The sequence below is a fragment of the Ciona intestinalis genome, unplaced genomic scaffold (genome assembly GCF_000224145.3).
Source record: "Ciona intestinalis unplaced genomic scaffold, KH HT001265.1, whole genome shotgun sequence".
Classification (NCBI taxonomy): domain Eukaryota; kingdom Metazoa; phylum Chordata; class Ascidiacea; order Phlebobranchia; family Cionidae; genus Ciona; species Ciona intestinalis.
The window spans coordinates 363-16,660 of NW_004191586.1; the positions used below are offsets into that span (position 1 = coordinate 363).

Here is a 16,298-nt window from a genome sequence, read left to right on the forward strand (position 1 = left end):
ATGGAATTCATATAAAACACAGAAAAAGTGTGTTTAAAAATTAAACCTATAGTTAAGAAACTAATTGGAAACAAACAGAAAACTTTACTTCACAGAAAAAAATCACACATTCTATTCTATGTGGGTGAGGCCACACATTCTATTCTATGTGGGTAGGATGTAGGCTAGTACTGGCTCATTACCCCAGAGAAATCTCACATATAATACTCATATCACTGAACTTAAATTGCACATTTTTTTCAAACTATCTTGAACCCACATTAGCACAATAGTTGTTACCTGTGCAGCAGATCCAGCTTCAAGGATTTCTTTACCTTGTGACAAACTATTTCCATATTTTTGCAACTTTTCAACAAACTTGTTTAAAAACACAACCTTCACACATCCAAGCTGTATAAATATAAATATTAATTTTCAAATTAATCAAACTTTGTTTTTTTTCCCTAATTAATAATGTTTTCTAATTAATATTATTTTAATTTATAAACGTTTTCTTAATATATTATTTGTAACATCTTTTGGTCAAAATTTTATCTGGTATGAATAAACAGAGGGTTGGTATATGAATGAATAAATGTAACTTAGTTATCCTTGCATGACAGGGGAATGACAGGCAGTATAATGTGGACGTTCTGTTTGACCCGCCTTATGCTCTTTAACAAGTTAGCCAAAACAAATTAATTTTGGGAGATCTTTTTTTGTACTGCACAATACAAAAATTGTACTACGTGAGGTTCGAATCCGTTTGTATTCAAATTAAATTACAAGATTCGGTATCCTGTTTAATGGAGTCATCATTTGGAATTCTAGCTTCGAATAAAGTATTGAAGGATATTATAAAATATGTAATTATTAAGTAATGTGTACCCCTAAGTACGAAACAGATCAACCACCTGTGGTTCAATATAAAATAAATAAACAACTATATTCTGTTCTATGTGGGTGAGGTCCCGTAGCGTGGCATGCCATGGGTCCTGGGATTTAGGCCAGGATTGGCTCATTACCTCAACACCTGGGGTGCTACTGCATGGTCTTCAGAAGTTTAAGGGGCCCGCCGCTTTCCCAAAGGTAGACGACAATGGTTTAAATGGTAATGGTTTGGATATATAACTAAATAAATATTTTACAAAAAACTGTATTACATGATTAAATCTCAAAATGTTAAGTCCGGAGCGTTTTAAATAAATGACGAAATGGGATACAGTTACATTATTTTGTTCAAACTCTGAATAATTTCTAGGCCAAGGCTAAACGCTCCCGTTTCCCATTCACATATGCTTGGCAAACCCTAACATATTAAAAAATAAAAACAAGCACCTTTAACTTCAGACTTCCATCCACAGCGTGTGGTTTGTTCACATCAGAATCAACCCCAGTATTTGGATTGTTGTAATTCACGAATTCCAACAGAATAACTTCGTCACCATCTGACTGAACGACATCAGGATACAAAGTCTTGATGTCTGTGTCGGTAACTTTCAATTTATGAAGCTCAGCATTCAGTTTAATCCATTGTTTTGTGATTGATACACTTGATTTGATGCCTTCAATCTGTTGATGAATATTGTGAGTTTTTGCTTTATTTTGGCAAGCCTAATCGTGGTAGTGTTGATAAATGAATGAAACTTACTTTATCCCCGCATGTCCGAAAAATGACAGTCAGTATAACACAGGAGTTTATACACAACGTACCAGCTTACGAGTTACCATGTATTTTACTTTGTAGGTGATTATTTTTTAGGGATTTATTTTTGTTTTTTCTTTATGTATGCCTGATAAATCCCATTAGTGACCACTGGATTGGAGCAATTGCTGATAAGTGTCTTGTACGCCGATGATATTTTACTTGATTTTTGTGAGTATTTAAAAATATTCTTAAAGTTCTTTTTTAGTACTTTTACCAAACCTATGTTTTGACAAAAGATATCACGATATGGCTTGCATAAACTGTTTTTCTATATTTAAAAAATTTTTTTTAACAAAATAAAAAAAATAGTTAATTCCAAAATGTGAAATCATATCAAACCTCAACAATGCTAATTTCTTCTTTCTCATCCACAAGGTTGACGCGAACAGCATCTATTCTTGCCGTTAACTTTAAATCTACAACCTTTGAATCGGAATCCTTTACATTAGATGGGATAATGGAGACATCAGATTTTGTTGCAAGGTCACTTTTTTCTACAAAAAAAGATAACATAAAATAGAGATTCACAAAATTTGATGTGGACCTGCAATTTTAATAAAAAGTATAAAAAATTACGTAACTTTAAACACATAAAACGAAATCATTGAATTTGGAATAGATATAACTATATATCTGGGTAATTATTCGAAAAAACTGATCTTAAAATTATACTAAATATACCTTAGAGGACACACTACCAAATGCCTGCTGCTGTTTCTTGCCAAAATAATATGGACAGTTACCTACAAAAAATGTTTAAAAATTACCTGATGTTTCATGTGCTGCTACAGTTGGTTCAATAACTTTAGCTGCCTGTGATTCTAATAAGTGAGTAAGCGATGAAACAAAGCTTTGAAGTTTCAATACAGCCTGTACATGAGCTGTTATACATAGGGATCCAAACCTAAAATAACAAAGTTTTAGATTAACACAAAAAAATGATGACACAAAAGACAAAATAAAAGTATTTCTTTAAAAAGTAACATTTGATTGAATGAATGTAACTTGCTTTATCTTGGCATACCTGGAAACGACAGTTGTATAACAAGGATTTTTATACAACTCATGTCAGCTTACCAGTTACCATGTATGTTACTTTGTAGGTAATTGTTTTTGGGAGATTTTTTTATATTGTTTAAATGCTAATTTAGACAACCCATTAGTGATCACTGGTAGAAGCAATTGCCGTTAAGTGACGAGCCTTGAACCCATTACCTTTGTATATAAAAAATGTGTAGATATGAGAACAAGTAACTGTTATAAGTAAGAAGTATCAAAATAAGTAAAATTATCAAAATTGGTATGAGAACTATGTATGAAACAATAATGGGCAAGCGAGTAGAAAACGTTTGTCAACTACTGTTCTGCAAAAACTAAAAAGGAAGAAAGTTGAAACCACTACCTTACAAACACTAGTTGCTTTGTGCGATTGTAAAGTTGAACAAAGTCAGGAGATTTTGGATTCACTTGAATAATTTCTCCGTGGAATAACGTGTCAGAATCTGAACTCACCTCAGAGTTCATCAATACAAGTGGAGTGTTGTCGGCTGTTTGGAACTAAATTTATAAATAAATCAGTTCATTTTATATTGAATGAAAATCACTGATAAAAGATTCAATAATCAAGTTTTTTAAACTAGTAGATAATACACTGGACCCATGGCACAGTTACAGCGATTGCGTAATTTGGAAATAAATTTTCAAAAATGGAGTTTATTAGATTTAACATAATATTAAACTTATAAAAATATGTAGATAAATAAAAAATAAAAATATCATATATTAAACATAAATAAAAAATAAAAATATCATATATTAAACATAAATAAAAAATAAAAATATCATATATTAAACATGATGATCAATAATAATGAATTAGTTTAAAATTTCTGTCAAGGAATTAGTTAAATAAGTGAAATTACTAGACCTAGTTGACAAAAGTCACTTTTACTTTTATTCTAGAAACTGCAACACAAATGACAAATTATGACGGAAAAATTGACAAATTATGACGGAAAATTGGCTCTAACTAATATAAAATGTTGAATAATAAAATACCTGGGGTTGAACAACATCGAATGTTTCCAATGAAAGTTTCATATTTGTATCCCAAGTTCGAACACTAATATGGACGGATAAGACGTTCATATTCAAAGATATCAACTCTACAATGTTGGTAACATAATATTCTTCATCAAGGCAGATGCTAATCTGTTTTAGGAAAAAAAATCTGTTTTAAGAAAAAAATATTTTTAAGCTATTTTAAGAAAAATAAAATCTGTTTTACGAAAAAGAAACTCACTTTAAATTATAACAAAGTTGCCTTATATGCACCACATTTCGATTACAGACATGTTTTTAGTTACCCACAAAAGAATAAATCCCACATGTATAAAGTACAAAAAATTATTACTGATTTATTTTATAAAAAAACAAGTATGTAAATAAAGATAATTGGTTTAATTTGTAGTAATGCATTAGAAATATCAGTTAATTATGTTAATTTGTTACTATCCATCATTAGCATAAATCAGTTACAACTGCAGTCATATTCATTCCACAATTACTTTAAACATGTATGAGAATAAATGAAATTTATTTCGTCTCTTCGGTCACGTTAATGAAAAAAACGGGAGAGTTTATAAAAGCAAAAAGACGGGTAGTAACGGTAAAACAACAGTTGTTAAAACACGGTTAATGATAAAAAAAAGAAACAATGTTTTGGTTAAAAGGCGTGACCGTTACACCCTACAGACGATACATGTAAATTAGGAAAACAGCATTTAATTAAACATATTAAAGTTCTAATTGGAAAAATGGGCGAAAGGCTATAACTTGTACAAAAAGTTAATGTTACCTGGCTAATGGTAAAATCCAACTGCAGATTGGTAACTTGATTTTTTTGAACATTTTGTTTCACAAGTTTTGCTTTCTTGCTTTTCTTGGATTTCTTTTTGGGTTCATCATCTTCTTCACATCTGTGAGGACAATAATTTGATTATTGCTTGCATGTTATATTGGTGCAAAGGTGCAGAAAATACTAAGTTACATAAGTTTGTATATTTTTCGGGGGTAGGAGTTAAATAACGCATAACACCTGTGGCATAACTTCTGACATTTTCGCAACTTTTCAACAAACTTGAAACTTTAAAACGCTTTCTAATTAATATTATTTGTAACATCTTTTAGGCTTATATACGCAAAACACCTGTGGTATAACTTCTGAAGTAACTATGGTTTAGGTTGATAAGCAGGTAATTAAACTTATTGACTCTTGTTCAAATATAAATAAAACATTAGGCGTATAGTGTATGGGTTTTCAGATATGCCGAAAGGAAATAGAAAAAGCCATAAATATTACATCCTGGATCTATATTGGTGCGAACAGTTCCAAAAACTCTGGTTTTGGTATCAATGCAGAAAAAATATAAGATTTCTGTGGAAAGTTCTTTTTCTCCTTGTTTGTACAATACATTAAATATGTTTTCGGAATTAAATGACCTAAGCTTTGTTTTTTTAATTAGGCCTAAACGATATAGAGACAACAGGAAACGAAAACAACTTGTTGTCTTAAAGTTTAAAAAATGTTATCTTAAAAATTTGTCTTAAAAATGTTTTCTTATTATTTTTTTAGGACTTTAAAACTTTACATCCGTTCAGCAAAAAAACAGTCTTCACCAATATTTCAACATCAAAAATCATAAAAATTACCACATTTAAAAAATGAAGAATTACAATACACTACTTCCACAGAAAGAAAACACCTCTGAAAATAACTTATATGACAGAAAGAAAACTTACTCGGATTCAGCGCTGAAGAATTCCTCGTCAGATGATGAATCAACACCAGATTGTTGTAAAACAATCGATTCATCAAAATGTTTGCTGATGGTTTTCTCAACTAACGTTACATCATCTGTATCTGTCATTGTAGCTGGCCAACTCTCAACTTCCTGAAAATAATTGTAACTTGTATTGTAAGTTTATAAATTTTAGCAATAAACACATTTTAAAGTTTTTTGCAGCAGTTATGTTGTATTTCTACAATGCCCAAGTCCGTTTATAAATGTAAAAAAGCACAAGGATAAAAACACTATGAAAAAAAAACAAAGAATAAAAATGTAATTGTCTTTTGCTTCCCCCATTTCTATGATAGTACATACAATGGATTTCAAACACCTCAGGCCTTTTTTTAGTTAGATATATATATAAAAACCCACAGACAAGTTTCAAAGCAGTAATTAAAAATACTTGCACACGGGGGTTTTATGACATACTAAATTAATCATAAGGGAAAAACAGTTTAAAATTTGAAACTTACAATTTCTTCAACATCTGATATTGGTTGTTCAGGCGGTAAAGGAATGCTTTCAACCAGTTGAATTATTTGCAGAAGTTTCAAATCCGATAATTTCAATGCAACCGATGGTAAAGATCCTGTTACTTTTATCCTACAATATTTCAAATGAATCAAATTATTTGAAATTCAGTCTAAAATATCATATAGGTTAAGTAAAAAAATATTTTTTTAAAAAAATGAATAAAAAACACAATTTATATAGTAGCGTGGGGAAAGACGGGACAATTTTTAGCACATATCATCCAAATATTCTGAACAATTAACAACGGTATATGGGAGTCGTGAGAATTCGGTTTTATAATTCTTTGATTACTCTTTGTTTTCTACCAAATGGGACAAGAAGTAAAATAAAAAGCTGTCCTATCTCCCTCCACCCTACTATATGCTTGTAATGTATTGAACTAGGAGCAGCAGAATGAATCTTACACTGGCAACGAGGAATCATTTTCGACCAAACATTTTTCAGCACAGAGAGAAATGTTGATAGGTTCAAGAATATGCAAATTAGACGACGTTGGTTCCTCTCCTTAAAAAATAAAACAAAAAATTCATATTTTAATTAAAATACTATGCAGTGTAAAAACTTTTGTCTTAAATTGTTAAATTATTTAACTAAAAATTGAATTAAGGGATAGTAAAGGAATAGTAAATTAAGGAGGAATAAATAGGGCGAATGTATTGTGATTTTTTGCAGACTTACAAATGTTGTTGTTTTATAGTTTTCAATTTATAATAGGGTGGGGAGAGATAGGACACGTTTTTATTCTACTTTTTCATCCCATTTGATAAAAACAAAGAAAATTAAAGAATTATAAAACTGTATCGTTAAAACTGCATATTTGATATTTATGTGCATTTTGTGCTTAGTCCCATCTTCCCCCACCCTACTATATAGTTTTTATTTAAATATTTATATTTTTTATCAGTGTGTTGATATCTTTGCTGTTGTGGATAAACTATGTAAAAAGCTAAATAAAATTTGGCAGTTTTTGTTCCAAGTTTCAGTAAAACAAACCTTTTCGAGATAACACAAGCTGAATATTCTTGACATTAATATTAAACGCGTCATATATTCGTGATTGTATTTCAGCAACTCCCTGTAACATATATTATGACCAACATATAACAAAGTAAAAGGTAACTTAATGTAAAAGAGGACTTTTACTAAAAATAACATTTTTAATATGTTGGCGATAAAATATAATATACTGAAAATAATATTTTTACTATGTTGCTTATGTGAGCGCAAGACGGGAGCATCTAACATTAGCTGAGCTGTCAAGGGAAGATCTCCCATCCATTATCATTAAAACCCTTGTCGCCCAGCTTCGGTAAAGCGACAAGCTTTAAAAACTTGTAAGGTCCATGCAATAGCACCCAGGGTGCTGGGGTAATGGGCCAATCCTGGCCTAAATCTCAAGTCCCAGGGCGTGCGAGACCTCACTCACATAGAATAATGTGAAAATCCCTAAAACTCACTCTGTTATCCACACTTTTTTCATCAAAACAAGAATTGTTTACCACGATGAGTTCTCCAAGATCAAGCACCAATGCATGAGAGTTGCTAAAAATTTACCACAGATAAAAAGTCTGTCATTTTTTTATAAAAATTAACAATTTCACTCTGTCATTTTCTGTATAAAAAAGGCTGTTGTTTTCTGTAAAAATTAACATTTTGGGAAAAGATACTTTTCTCAAACCCAGTTGTGCCCTATGTTTTATCTAAATAGTCAGCAATATATGTAGGAATGCACATTACAGAATTTCGAATCCGTGAGATTCAAATCCTTTTGTATTAGATTTTACCATATTTGGTATTCTGTTTAATGACGTCATTACACATCATCTCATAACTACAATAACAATTTTTAAAACTTTATAATTTTGAAAAAAATATTTTTGTGTTTGTGAGACTTTCGAGAGTAAACGTTTCGCAACGTCTTTTCGTAGCCTGCTATACGTTTCGTGACGCGAAAACTACCCAATAGTACAATTTTTGATCATTTTACAGCTCACGATCCAACAAGGCTACTATAAAAGAGTCAATAAACTGACTTATGTGGGTGAAATTAATTTTTCCTATAAATATAAAAAGCTTCGAAATTCTAGATTCGAAATAAAGTATTCTAGTATATCCTAGAACATCTAATTATTCTGTAATGTGCATCCCTAAATATATGAAGAAAAAAAGGTTTCAAAAAATTAAGTTTAAAAATAGGTATAAAAAAATTTAAAACAATAATAATCCACAGTTTGTAACTACTGAGCCGGCGCAAGATTATTTGTTTAAAATGTATCTAAAAATAATGTTTACTATACCTTTGCACAGTTCCATCTTTGGGTAAAACGAAACGTGAAGATGAGAAATGAACATTGATTTGAGTTATTTGTTTGTTCTTTATAATGTGTTTTAATCCTGTTGTTGTTTGGTTTTTCACATCATTATACGTAGAAGCAGCTACAGTACGTAATCTATAAAATATCAAGTATTTGAATGTTTGTAGTTTGCTCAGCTTCTTTACGCAAACTTTTGTTTTTATTAGAAGTTTAACTTATTTAAAGAAAATGGCTCATTCTTCTGCTAAGTGTAGCGACCATGCTTATTTTCTTTTATATAAATAAGTTTTTAACTGTAAGCGTGTTTTAACAACTGTTGTTTTGTCGCTATATCCTGTCTTTTGGTTTAATATATTTCCCAATCTCTGCTATCGTAATGAAAGGGATAAATAAAGTTTTTATTATTTTTATTCAATCTATTAGAATACTAACAGCCTAATGTATTATCATATTATGTGGTGTGGTTCACAACATTTTAACCCACATAACAATTATTGCATTAAAATATCTTGAACTACAAATTATATTAAAGTAAGGGCTATGTCATGTTGATAATATGATTGTTTGAGCCGCATAAAGATACAATACTTCAATTATTGCAAACAATAACACTATAATATAAAGTAAACATGTCGGATATTTCATACTGCCCGATTCTTGACAACTATATTTAGTAATAAATGGTGTAGTAATAGTATACCCAATGTGTGACATTTTACTCAACTATACAATACTGGTGTTTAACAGACTCCTAAACTATATAAAACCTAATGGTAATTAAAACAAATCTTTCCACTATAATATTCATGGTTACCTTTGTAGTCGAGTATTTTCAGGTGGTTTAAAAAACGTGGTGAGGTTGTTCACTGTAACCTGTATTATTAGAAATGGAAAATGAAATAAACTCTAAAAGTAATGTATGTAATTGAGTTAACACAAAAAAAGGTGTCGGTAGTTATTTCGTCCCAACTTATGAGTTACCAAGTATGTTACTTTGTGGGTAATACTACTGAATCATTGAAATAACACTGTTACTGATAAAGATGTTTTTGCATTCATGTTAAATAATTAGGTTTTTTAAAAGAGGTTGTATTAACATTAAAGCAATAAATCAAGAGGCTGGTTCAGAATAAATCTTTCCATACGTACCGCATCATACACCATCGTTACTGGCTTCGAATCAGCTACAAGCCTCTGATCACATGTCTCGTCTAACGGGTTGGTTTCAAAATCAAAGTGGAATAACGACTGTTTTGTCCTAAGATTATAAAAATATTAAAAATTAAAATTATCTGTAATTTTTTAATAAATCTGTAGTTTTGGAGATATTGAAAAAATGAAACTTCAACAAACGTATAAAACTGTCTTAGGGAGTGCTTCATAACAAACTTAACAATTATATCAATATTTACAAGGGGAATCCAGATTTGTTTTTAGAAAACTGTACAGTTTTTTTTTACTTCCTAAGCTAAATAAACAAAAAATATTAACCGTTGTTGCGTTTTAGTTTTGGTGTGGCGGATTTTTGATTTTCATTAGTAAGTGAAATAGGTTTCAGGGGTATTAATTTAGTTAAACATAAAAACAAAATAAAACAATTAAAAAGAACCAAATAAATCTATAATTAATAAAACTTACGTGGAATCTACGTCATGAGCAACTATAGTTGGAGTCTGGTTGTTTTGAGGAACACCATACATGGCTAAAGACTCAAGATCACCAGTTAAACTGAAGTGAAACAGAAAATATCACAAAATGTAAATTCTCTTTTTTTTGTTAATAAATTTTTTTTTTTTTTGTTAATGAAATATTAAAATATGTAATAACAAATGTAAACCACACTTTTGTTACCAGACATGGCTAACCAATTTTTTGTACCGGACATAGCTTTTTTATCTTGACATTAATGTCAAATCAAAACCTCTATTTGACCTTGTTTTCTTGTTAATATATTATTAAAATGTGTAATAACAAATCTAAATTCCTAATAACAATTCCCCATTTTTTACCGGATAGCTTTTGCAGATGGACGTTGTTTGACAACTAAATTTATTCCATAGAAACACAGTTGCAAAATATCTTCAGCACAAACTTTTTTGTTGCATAGCTCCAAAGAAACCTGAAGCATAAAATAAACTTTAATTAAAAAAAAGTGTAATAATGCAAATAACGAATAGATGAAAATTAACGCCAAAACAACTTTAGCATGGTACCTTCCTTGTTTGAATAATACAATTATAGTAAAATGAGAGAAGATGGATGTTTTTTGTGTACTACTGAAGGTGTCCCACTTTTCCCACCCTACTATAGTATTAGGCGGGGGAGATGGGACACCTTTTGCACATAATACTCAAATACCCTGATCGTGTTTTAAACAATTAACAATGGTCTATTAGAGTCTTGACCCGTGAGGACACGGTTTTATAATTCTTTGAATGTTCTTTTTTCACTACCAAATGGGATAGATAAACGGAATCAAAAGGTGTCCAATCTTTTCCCACCCTACGGCCTACTATATTAATTATTTAATATATACTGGAAAAAATAGCTAGTCGGCAAAACATAAACTTATAATTTAAAAACACAATACCTAAACGCAGTCAATAGAGTGAGGTGCATTCTAGTAAAAATTTATTTTACTTTGGTAAGAAAAAAACGGAAAGTTCGAAAATGAAAAAAATATCTTTATACTGACAAATATGTCTTCATAGAAAAATAAATACAACAAATAAACATTTCAAAAAATAAACCCTTTGCATACCTTTTTAAGACTGACCGTCAAATGTGTTTTAACATAAGACTTTGGTAAATCACTATCATCAAGTAATTCACCTTCAATGTAACCGATAGATTGATAAAGTTCTTTCTTTTCTGAAGCAGTCATAACACTGTCCAGGCCTAAGATTTTATATTAAATGTTAAATATTTTAACATGGTAAATATTTAAAACAAAAACGCTACCATGACACAGCGGTTACAACGTCAGCTATAGAAAAAAACAAAAGCAATAACCCGGAGAGTCACATATGTGGACATGTGGTAATTGATGAGGAGACAAATAAAAAAATACTGAAGGACTAAGTTTTTAAAAAAATTTAAAAAAAAAAACCAAATTTAAAAAAAACACTCTTAAAAACATTTTTAAAAAATTTCAACTTAATTAAAAAAAATTTATTAAAATTTTTTTGTTCGTTAAATCTGTTATTCTAAACTTGTTTTGCATTATTAAACAAGTGCATCAAAATAATAAAAAAATATATATAACATGCATCTATTCCTAAATTTATTTGTCCACATTATATTTGAACTCAAACCTTCTGGTTCTTTTGGTTTTTCAGGTTTGGAACTTTTACTTGAAAACCATCCACTAAACCAACTAGATGATGATTGTTTATTATGTTGCAGAAGATATTCGGCATTCAATATCTCACTACCTTCACGAACAAGCTGGAAATTGACAACTTTAATATATTTCACGATAAAAAAAAAACTATAAATGAAACAATAAAACGCATTAACTTTTAATGTTTATTCTAGTTTATCTTTTCAATTATTTTAAAACTGCCAATTCAAAGCAAATTTAAAGTTGCTAAACAAAATGCAGCTTTTTAAAGCTGGACAGTTAAAAGAACTAACATTTGACAAATTAGAAAAGTTAAAAGTAACATTAAAGGAATTTAGGTCTTTGTCGTGAAATAGCATGTTTTGAATTGCCGGTTTTAAAATGATTGAAACAGAATAAACAAAACAAATGAGTTTTATTGTTTTATTTATAAGTTTTTTTATCGTGACATTAATACTAAATCCAAACCTCTATTTCAGCTTGTTTTCTTGTCAGTGTAATATTAAAAATATCAAGAGCATCTTCTGCTTTAAGAAGTTGATCAAGAAGACCCTGCGTTATAATAATGTGATTATTTGTTTTTAATTTCAAGAAACATTGAACAACTCAATTACAAAGGAAAGTAAAGGCGATTTTTTTTTAACAATCTTTATATTTTAAAGAATATGGGCATTGCAAATTTTTTGGAAGAATGGTTTTCATATTTTTAAATTTTACAGTAAGGTTTAGGAACCACGCTTATTTTCTTCCAAATAAATGTAAATATTTTTTTATTTGTAAGTGTGTATTAACAACTGTTGTTTTGTCGCAATATCCTGTCTTTTTCGTTTAAAATATTTCCAATTATTCGCTCCCATAATCAAAGAGACAAATAAAGTGATTATTATTATTTCTTAAATATTTGTTTCTGTATATGGAGTGTCCTATATGCAGTTCATTATTGAAAAATATTAAATATCATGAAACCAATGACTGACCTAATAAAACAGTGATAAAAGTTGACTTTACCTGGTTGGGAGTTTTTTCTTCCAGTTTTTGCTTGTATAGAGCTTTGTATTGATGAACATTATCGCGATGCTTCTTGATGTTCACCCAACTTAACTTTCGTGAGTTCGCAACAATCGTGCCAACAACGCTACGGTAAGCGTATATCCACCTGTTTATTATATAGTGGTTTAACAACGGAATTAGGTGAATTATTTTAAAGTTTAAAGTCTGCCGCCGTGGCACAGTTGGTTAGCACGCCTGCCTGTAACCCAGATGTAATGGTTCNCGAGGCTAATCGCTGCTACCATTGTGGGCGTATGTGACCTTGGGCAAGACCATTAACTTAAAAGTTCTCTGATGTGCCTTGCCCAAGGACCTGATCCATATACATTTGAATGTGTCATAAACCAAATTGAACACAATTATTTTTTTATTTTAAAATATGATAAAACAATAAAAATAAACATTTAATCAATATTTGTTTGCCATTTTCTTGCTTTTATCTGAACAGAATTTTGACAGTAATTTAATAGGGGCCCAAAAAGAACCCTCCAAACTATTTGAAAACAACAGAGAAAAACTCAAAATATTTATGTAAAAATGCTTGGATAGATGGATTTTGAAAAAATATTCAAGTAACTTGCCATTTAGCTGGAGTTAATGGACCAACGGGCTTGTATTTTCGGAATCTGGCATTAATCGACATTCTGTCTATGTTGTCTGTTGCCACCACAATGCCATGGTATTGTTGGTGAGATAGCTGGAAGCCAACTTCCTCAATTTCAAGTGTGATGAAAATCTTTGGTTGCAAATAAACATTGGCTTTGGGATCCAATTTTAATCGAGCTTTCAGTTGAATAGGCTTTAAAACTGAAAATATATATATTATAAAGTTATATTTTATAAAAACTTTACAAAAAATATTTATTTATAAAAATAATTATATATATGTATATATATTAAAGTTTCTCTTTAAAACACATTTTTAAAAAATGATTATTATATATATATATAGTAGGGTGGGAGAAGATCGGACACCTTTAGCACATGTTATCTAAATATATTGATTGTGTTTTAAACAATTACTAACGGTCAATGGGAGTTGTTGGCATATAGTTTAAATAATTCTTGAATGTTCTTTGTTTACTACTAAACGGGGCGAGAAAATAGAGTTAAAAGGTGTCCCGTCTTCCCCCACCCTACTGCAATAAAGTTTCATTTTTATAAAAACATTGAAAAACATTTATAATAACATAACTATATATAATAAAGTTAATCGTTCTAGCTTTCTGCTTCATTGATAACAAAATGTATTACAAAGACTTCAACAAAAACAATAGGACTTAAAATTTTAATAACTACCTTATGTTTGAATGAAAGAAAACATGAATGTAACTTGCTTTATTAATGCGTGGCCGGCAAACGACAGTCGTTAAACACGGGTGTTCTGTTTCATACACCTCATGCCAGCTTACAAGTTACCATGTATGTTACTTTGTGGGTAAACTTAACCACAAAAATACTTTATTAATAACGAATTCCACTAATAATCAAAACATATTGTTGTATTCGGACACAGCGGTAAAAAAAAATATGTCTTCTTCAAAGTTTAAGAAGTGTTAAAGTGGTCTTGTAAACAAACTATTTAACTATATTTAAATATCTTTTTACCATAATTAGGATAGGATAATGTTAAGAGCGATGCGTTTCTCATTAATGCATCGCACAGCGTGATTTATTTTGCCATGTCATTGTAATGGGTGGATTAATTAGATTTTTCTGCACGACTGAACTTATAATAGCCACTATTTCAAACATAATGGCAATTCAGCTGATAAAAATTCGAATAAATATGGTAATTTTTTGAATGTGTTTCATATAAGTACAAAAAAGTGTGCTACAACTAATTAATTTTTAATTTTAATTTATTTAATTAAACACTTGACAGTTTCTATTAAATTTAACACTTGACGACAACAGCATTAAGTTACCGGATGCGCTGTCATGAGGTAACATATCCTATGATTCCTATCCATATGTTACAACAAACTGTACTTGCACTCTTATGTTCAAATTCTGTGCACCAGTTATTCACATATATGAATAAACTAAACTATTTAAGTTGAAATTAATTACACTACAAATTCTGACAAATTGTTGTATAAAAAACATACTTGTATAAAAAAAATTAAAAATGAAATTTATAAGTTATTGCAATAAGGCAAAAAACATAAAAAATAAACCTTACTGTATGTATATTCTGTAGATAAATCTTTATCTCCAAAACTTTGTTTAAATAAAGACAATTGTTCAGATGGTGGAAAATCTAAAATGAAAAAGTATAACAGTTATCACTAAACTTATGTCCTAACATTTACCATGTTAAAGTTACATGCAAATGCAAGTGCTTTTGTTTAGCTTTTATTTAAAATTATTTCGAAGAATTATTTGAATAAATATACATACATAGGCTACTAAAGGGGAAAACTTAAGTACCTTACTATACAGGAATATGCAAACATAATAATAAATTACGAATATTTATATATACAATTTTTTCTGAAAAACACAGTTATAATCAAAACATTGAGTTTTAATTCAAAAAAAAGAAAATTTTAAGTGAAAAGACAGGATATAGAGACAAAACATTCTTATGTGGGTTAAAATGTTGTGAACCACTGTCCTACAATATCATAATACATTAGGCTGCTAGAATTCTAATAGAATAGAATAATAATAATAAAAACTTTATTTTTCCATCCATCACAATAGCAAGGTTTTGGAAATACTTTAAACTAAAAGACAGGATATAGTGACAAAACAACAGTTGTTAGAACACGCTCACAGTTAAAAACAGTTTACATGTAATTGGAAGAAATTAAGTGTGGTTGATACACCCAGCAGACAAACGAGCCATTTATGTTTTATTATTATCAAGTTGGTCTTCTAATAGAAACAAAAGTGTGCGTAAAGACACAACCTGACAATGAAAGAGTCGGCTTTGAATGTAACTTACTTAACAACAGTCATTATAACACCGGTGTTCATACACCTCGTGCCAGCTTACAAGTTACCATGTATGTTACTTTGTGGGTGATTATTTTTTGGGGATTTTTTTCATTTTTTTATGTATTTAAAGAGAATTGACCCAAAGATTGGGTGATGACAAACAATCTTTACCTTTATAATAATCTTTAGGTGATGCATTCCAATACAAAGATAAACCTTGAAGATCAACAAGTTTATAAATATTTTCAACCGGGGCGTCGAGCAGAGTTGGAATCCAGTTTTCATCTGTTGTCTATTATTTAAACTAATGTTTAATAAACAAGGCTATATAAGAAAACCTATGCACATTTCGGTAATTTTTTTTAGGTTTTTTATAATTTTTAGGTATTACATTTTGCAATAGCATTTGTATGTACTTTGTGCAAAAAAAAGCACATCCAACAACATAAACTAGTTTAACAATTATTGTTTTTTAAAACAAATTGCTTAAGGGTAATTGAAGTAATTTCAAGGGTATGGAAAAAGCAACTACTGCCTTATTTAATCAATACATTGCATAAATAATACATAAACTA

General features: G+C 29.7%; 1 protein-coding gene across 1 annotated transcript; it reads right to left on the reverse strand.

Annotated features, from left to right (window-relative positions):
• Positions 1 to 279: 279 nt before the first annotated feature.
• LOC100182963 (vacuolar protein sorting-associated protein 13A-like) lies at positions 280 to 16,017 on the reverse strand (the record flags this gene model as incomplete). The annotated part of the gene is made up of 24 exons (XM_002125095.4): positions 15,895 to 16,017; positions 14,963 to 15,040; positions 13,359 to 13,584; positions 12,736 to 12,883; positions 12,196 to 12,279; positions 11,699 to 11,831; positions 11,146 to 11,282; positions 10,394 to 10,503; positions 10,023 to 10,112; positions 9,534 to 9,642; positions 9,199 to 9,257; positions 8,367 to 8,519; positions 7,527 to 7,611; positions 7,063 to 7,144; positions 6,474 to 6,573; positions 6,009 to 6,138; positions 5,489 to 5,640; positions 4,545 to 4,665; positions 3,746 to 3,898; positions 3,090 to 3,244; positions 2,455 to 2,591; positions 2,027 to 2,181; positions 1,318 to 1,551; positions 280 to 390 (listed from the first exon to the last, which is right to left on the reverse strand). Coding segments are annotated over exons 3-24 (2,700 nt in total), but the record flags the coding sequence as incomplete, so codon positions are not given.
• Positions 16,018 to 16,298: the final 281 nt, after the last annotated feature.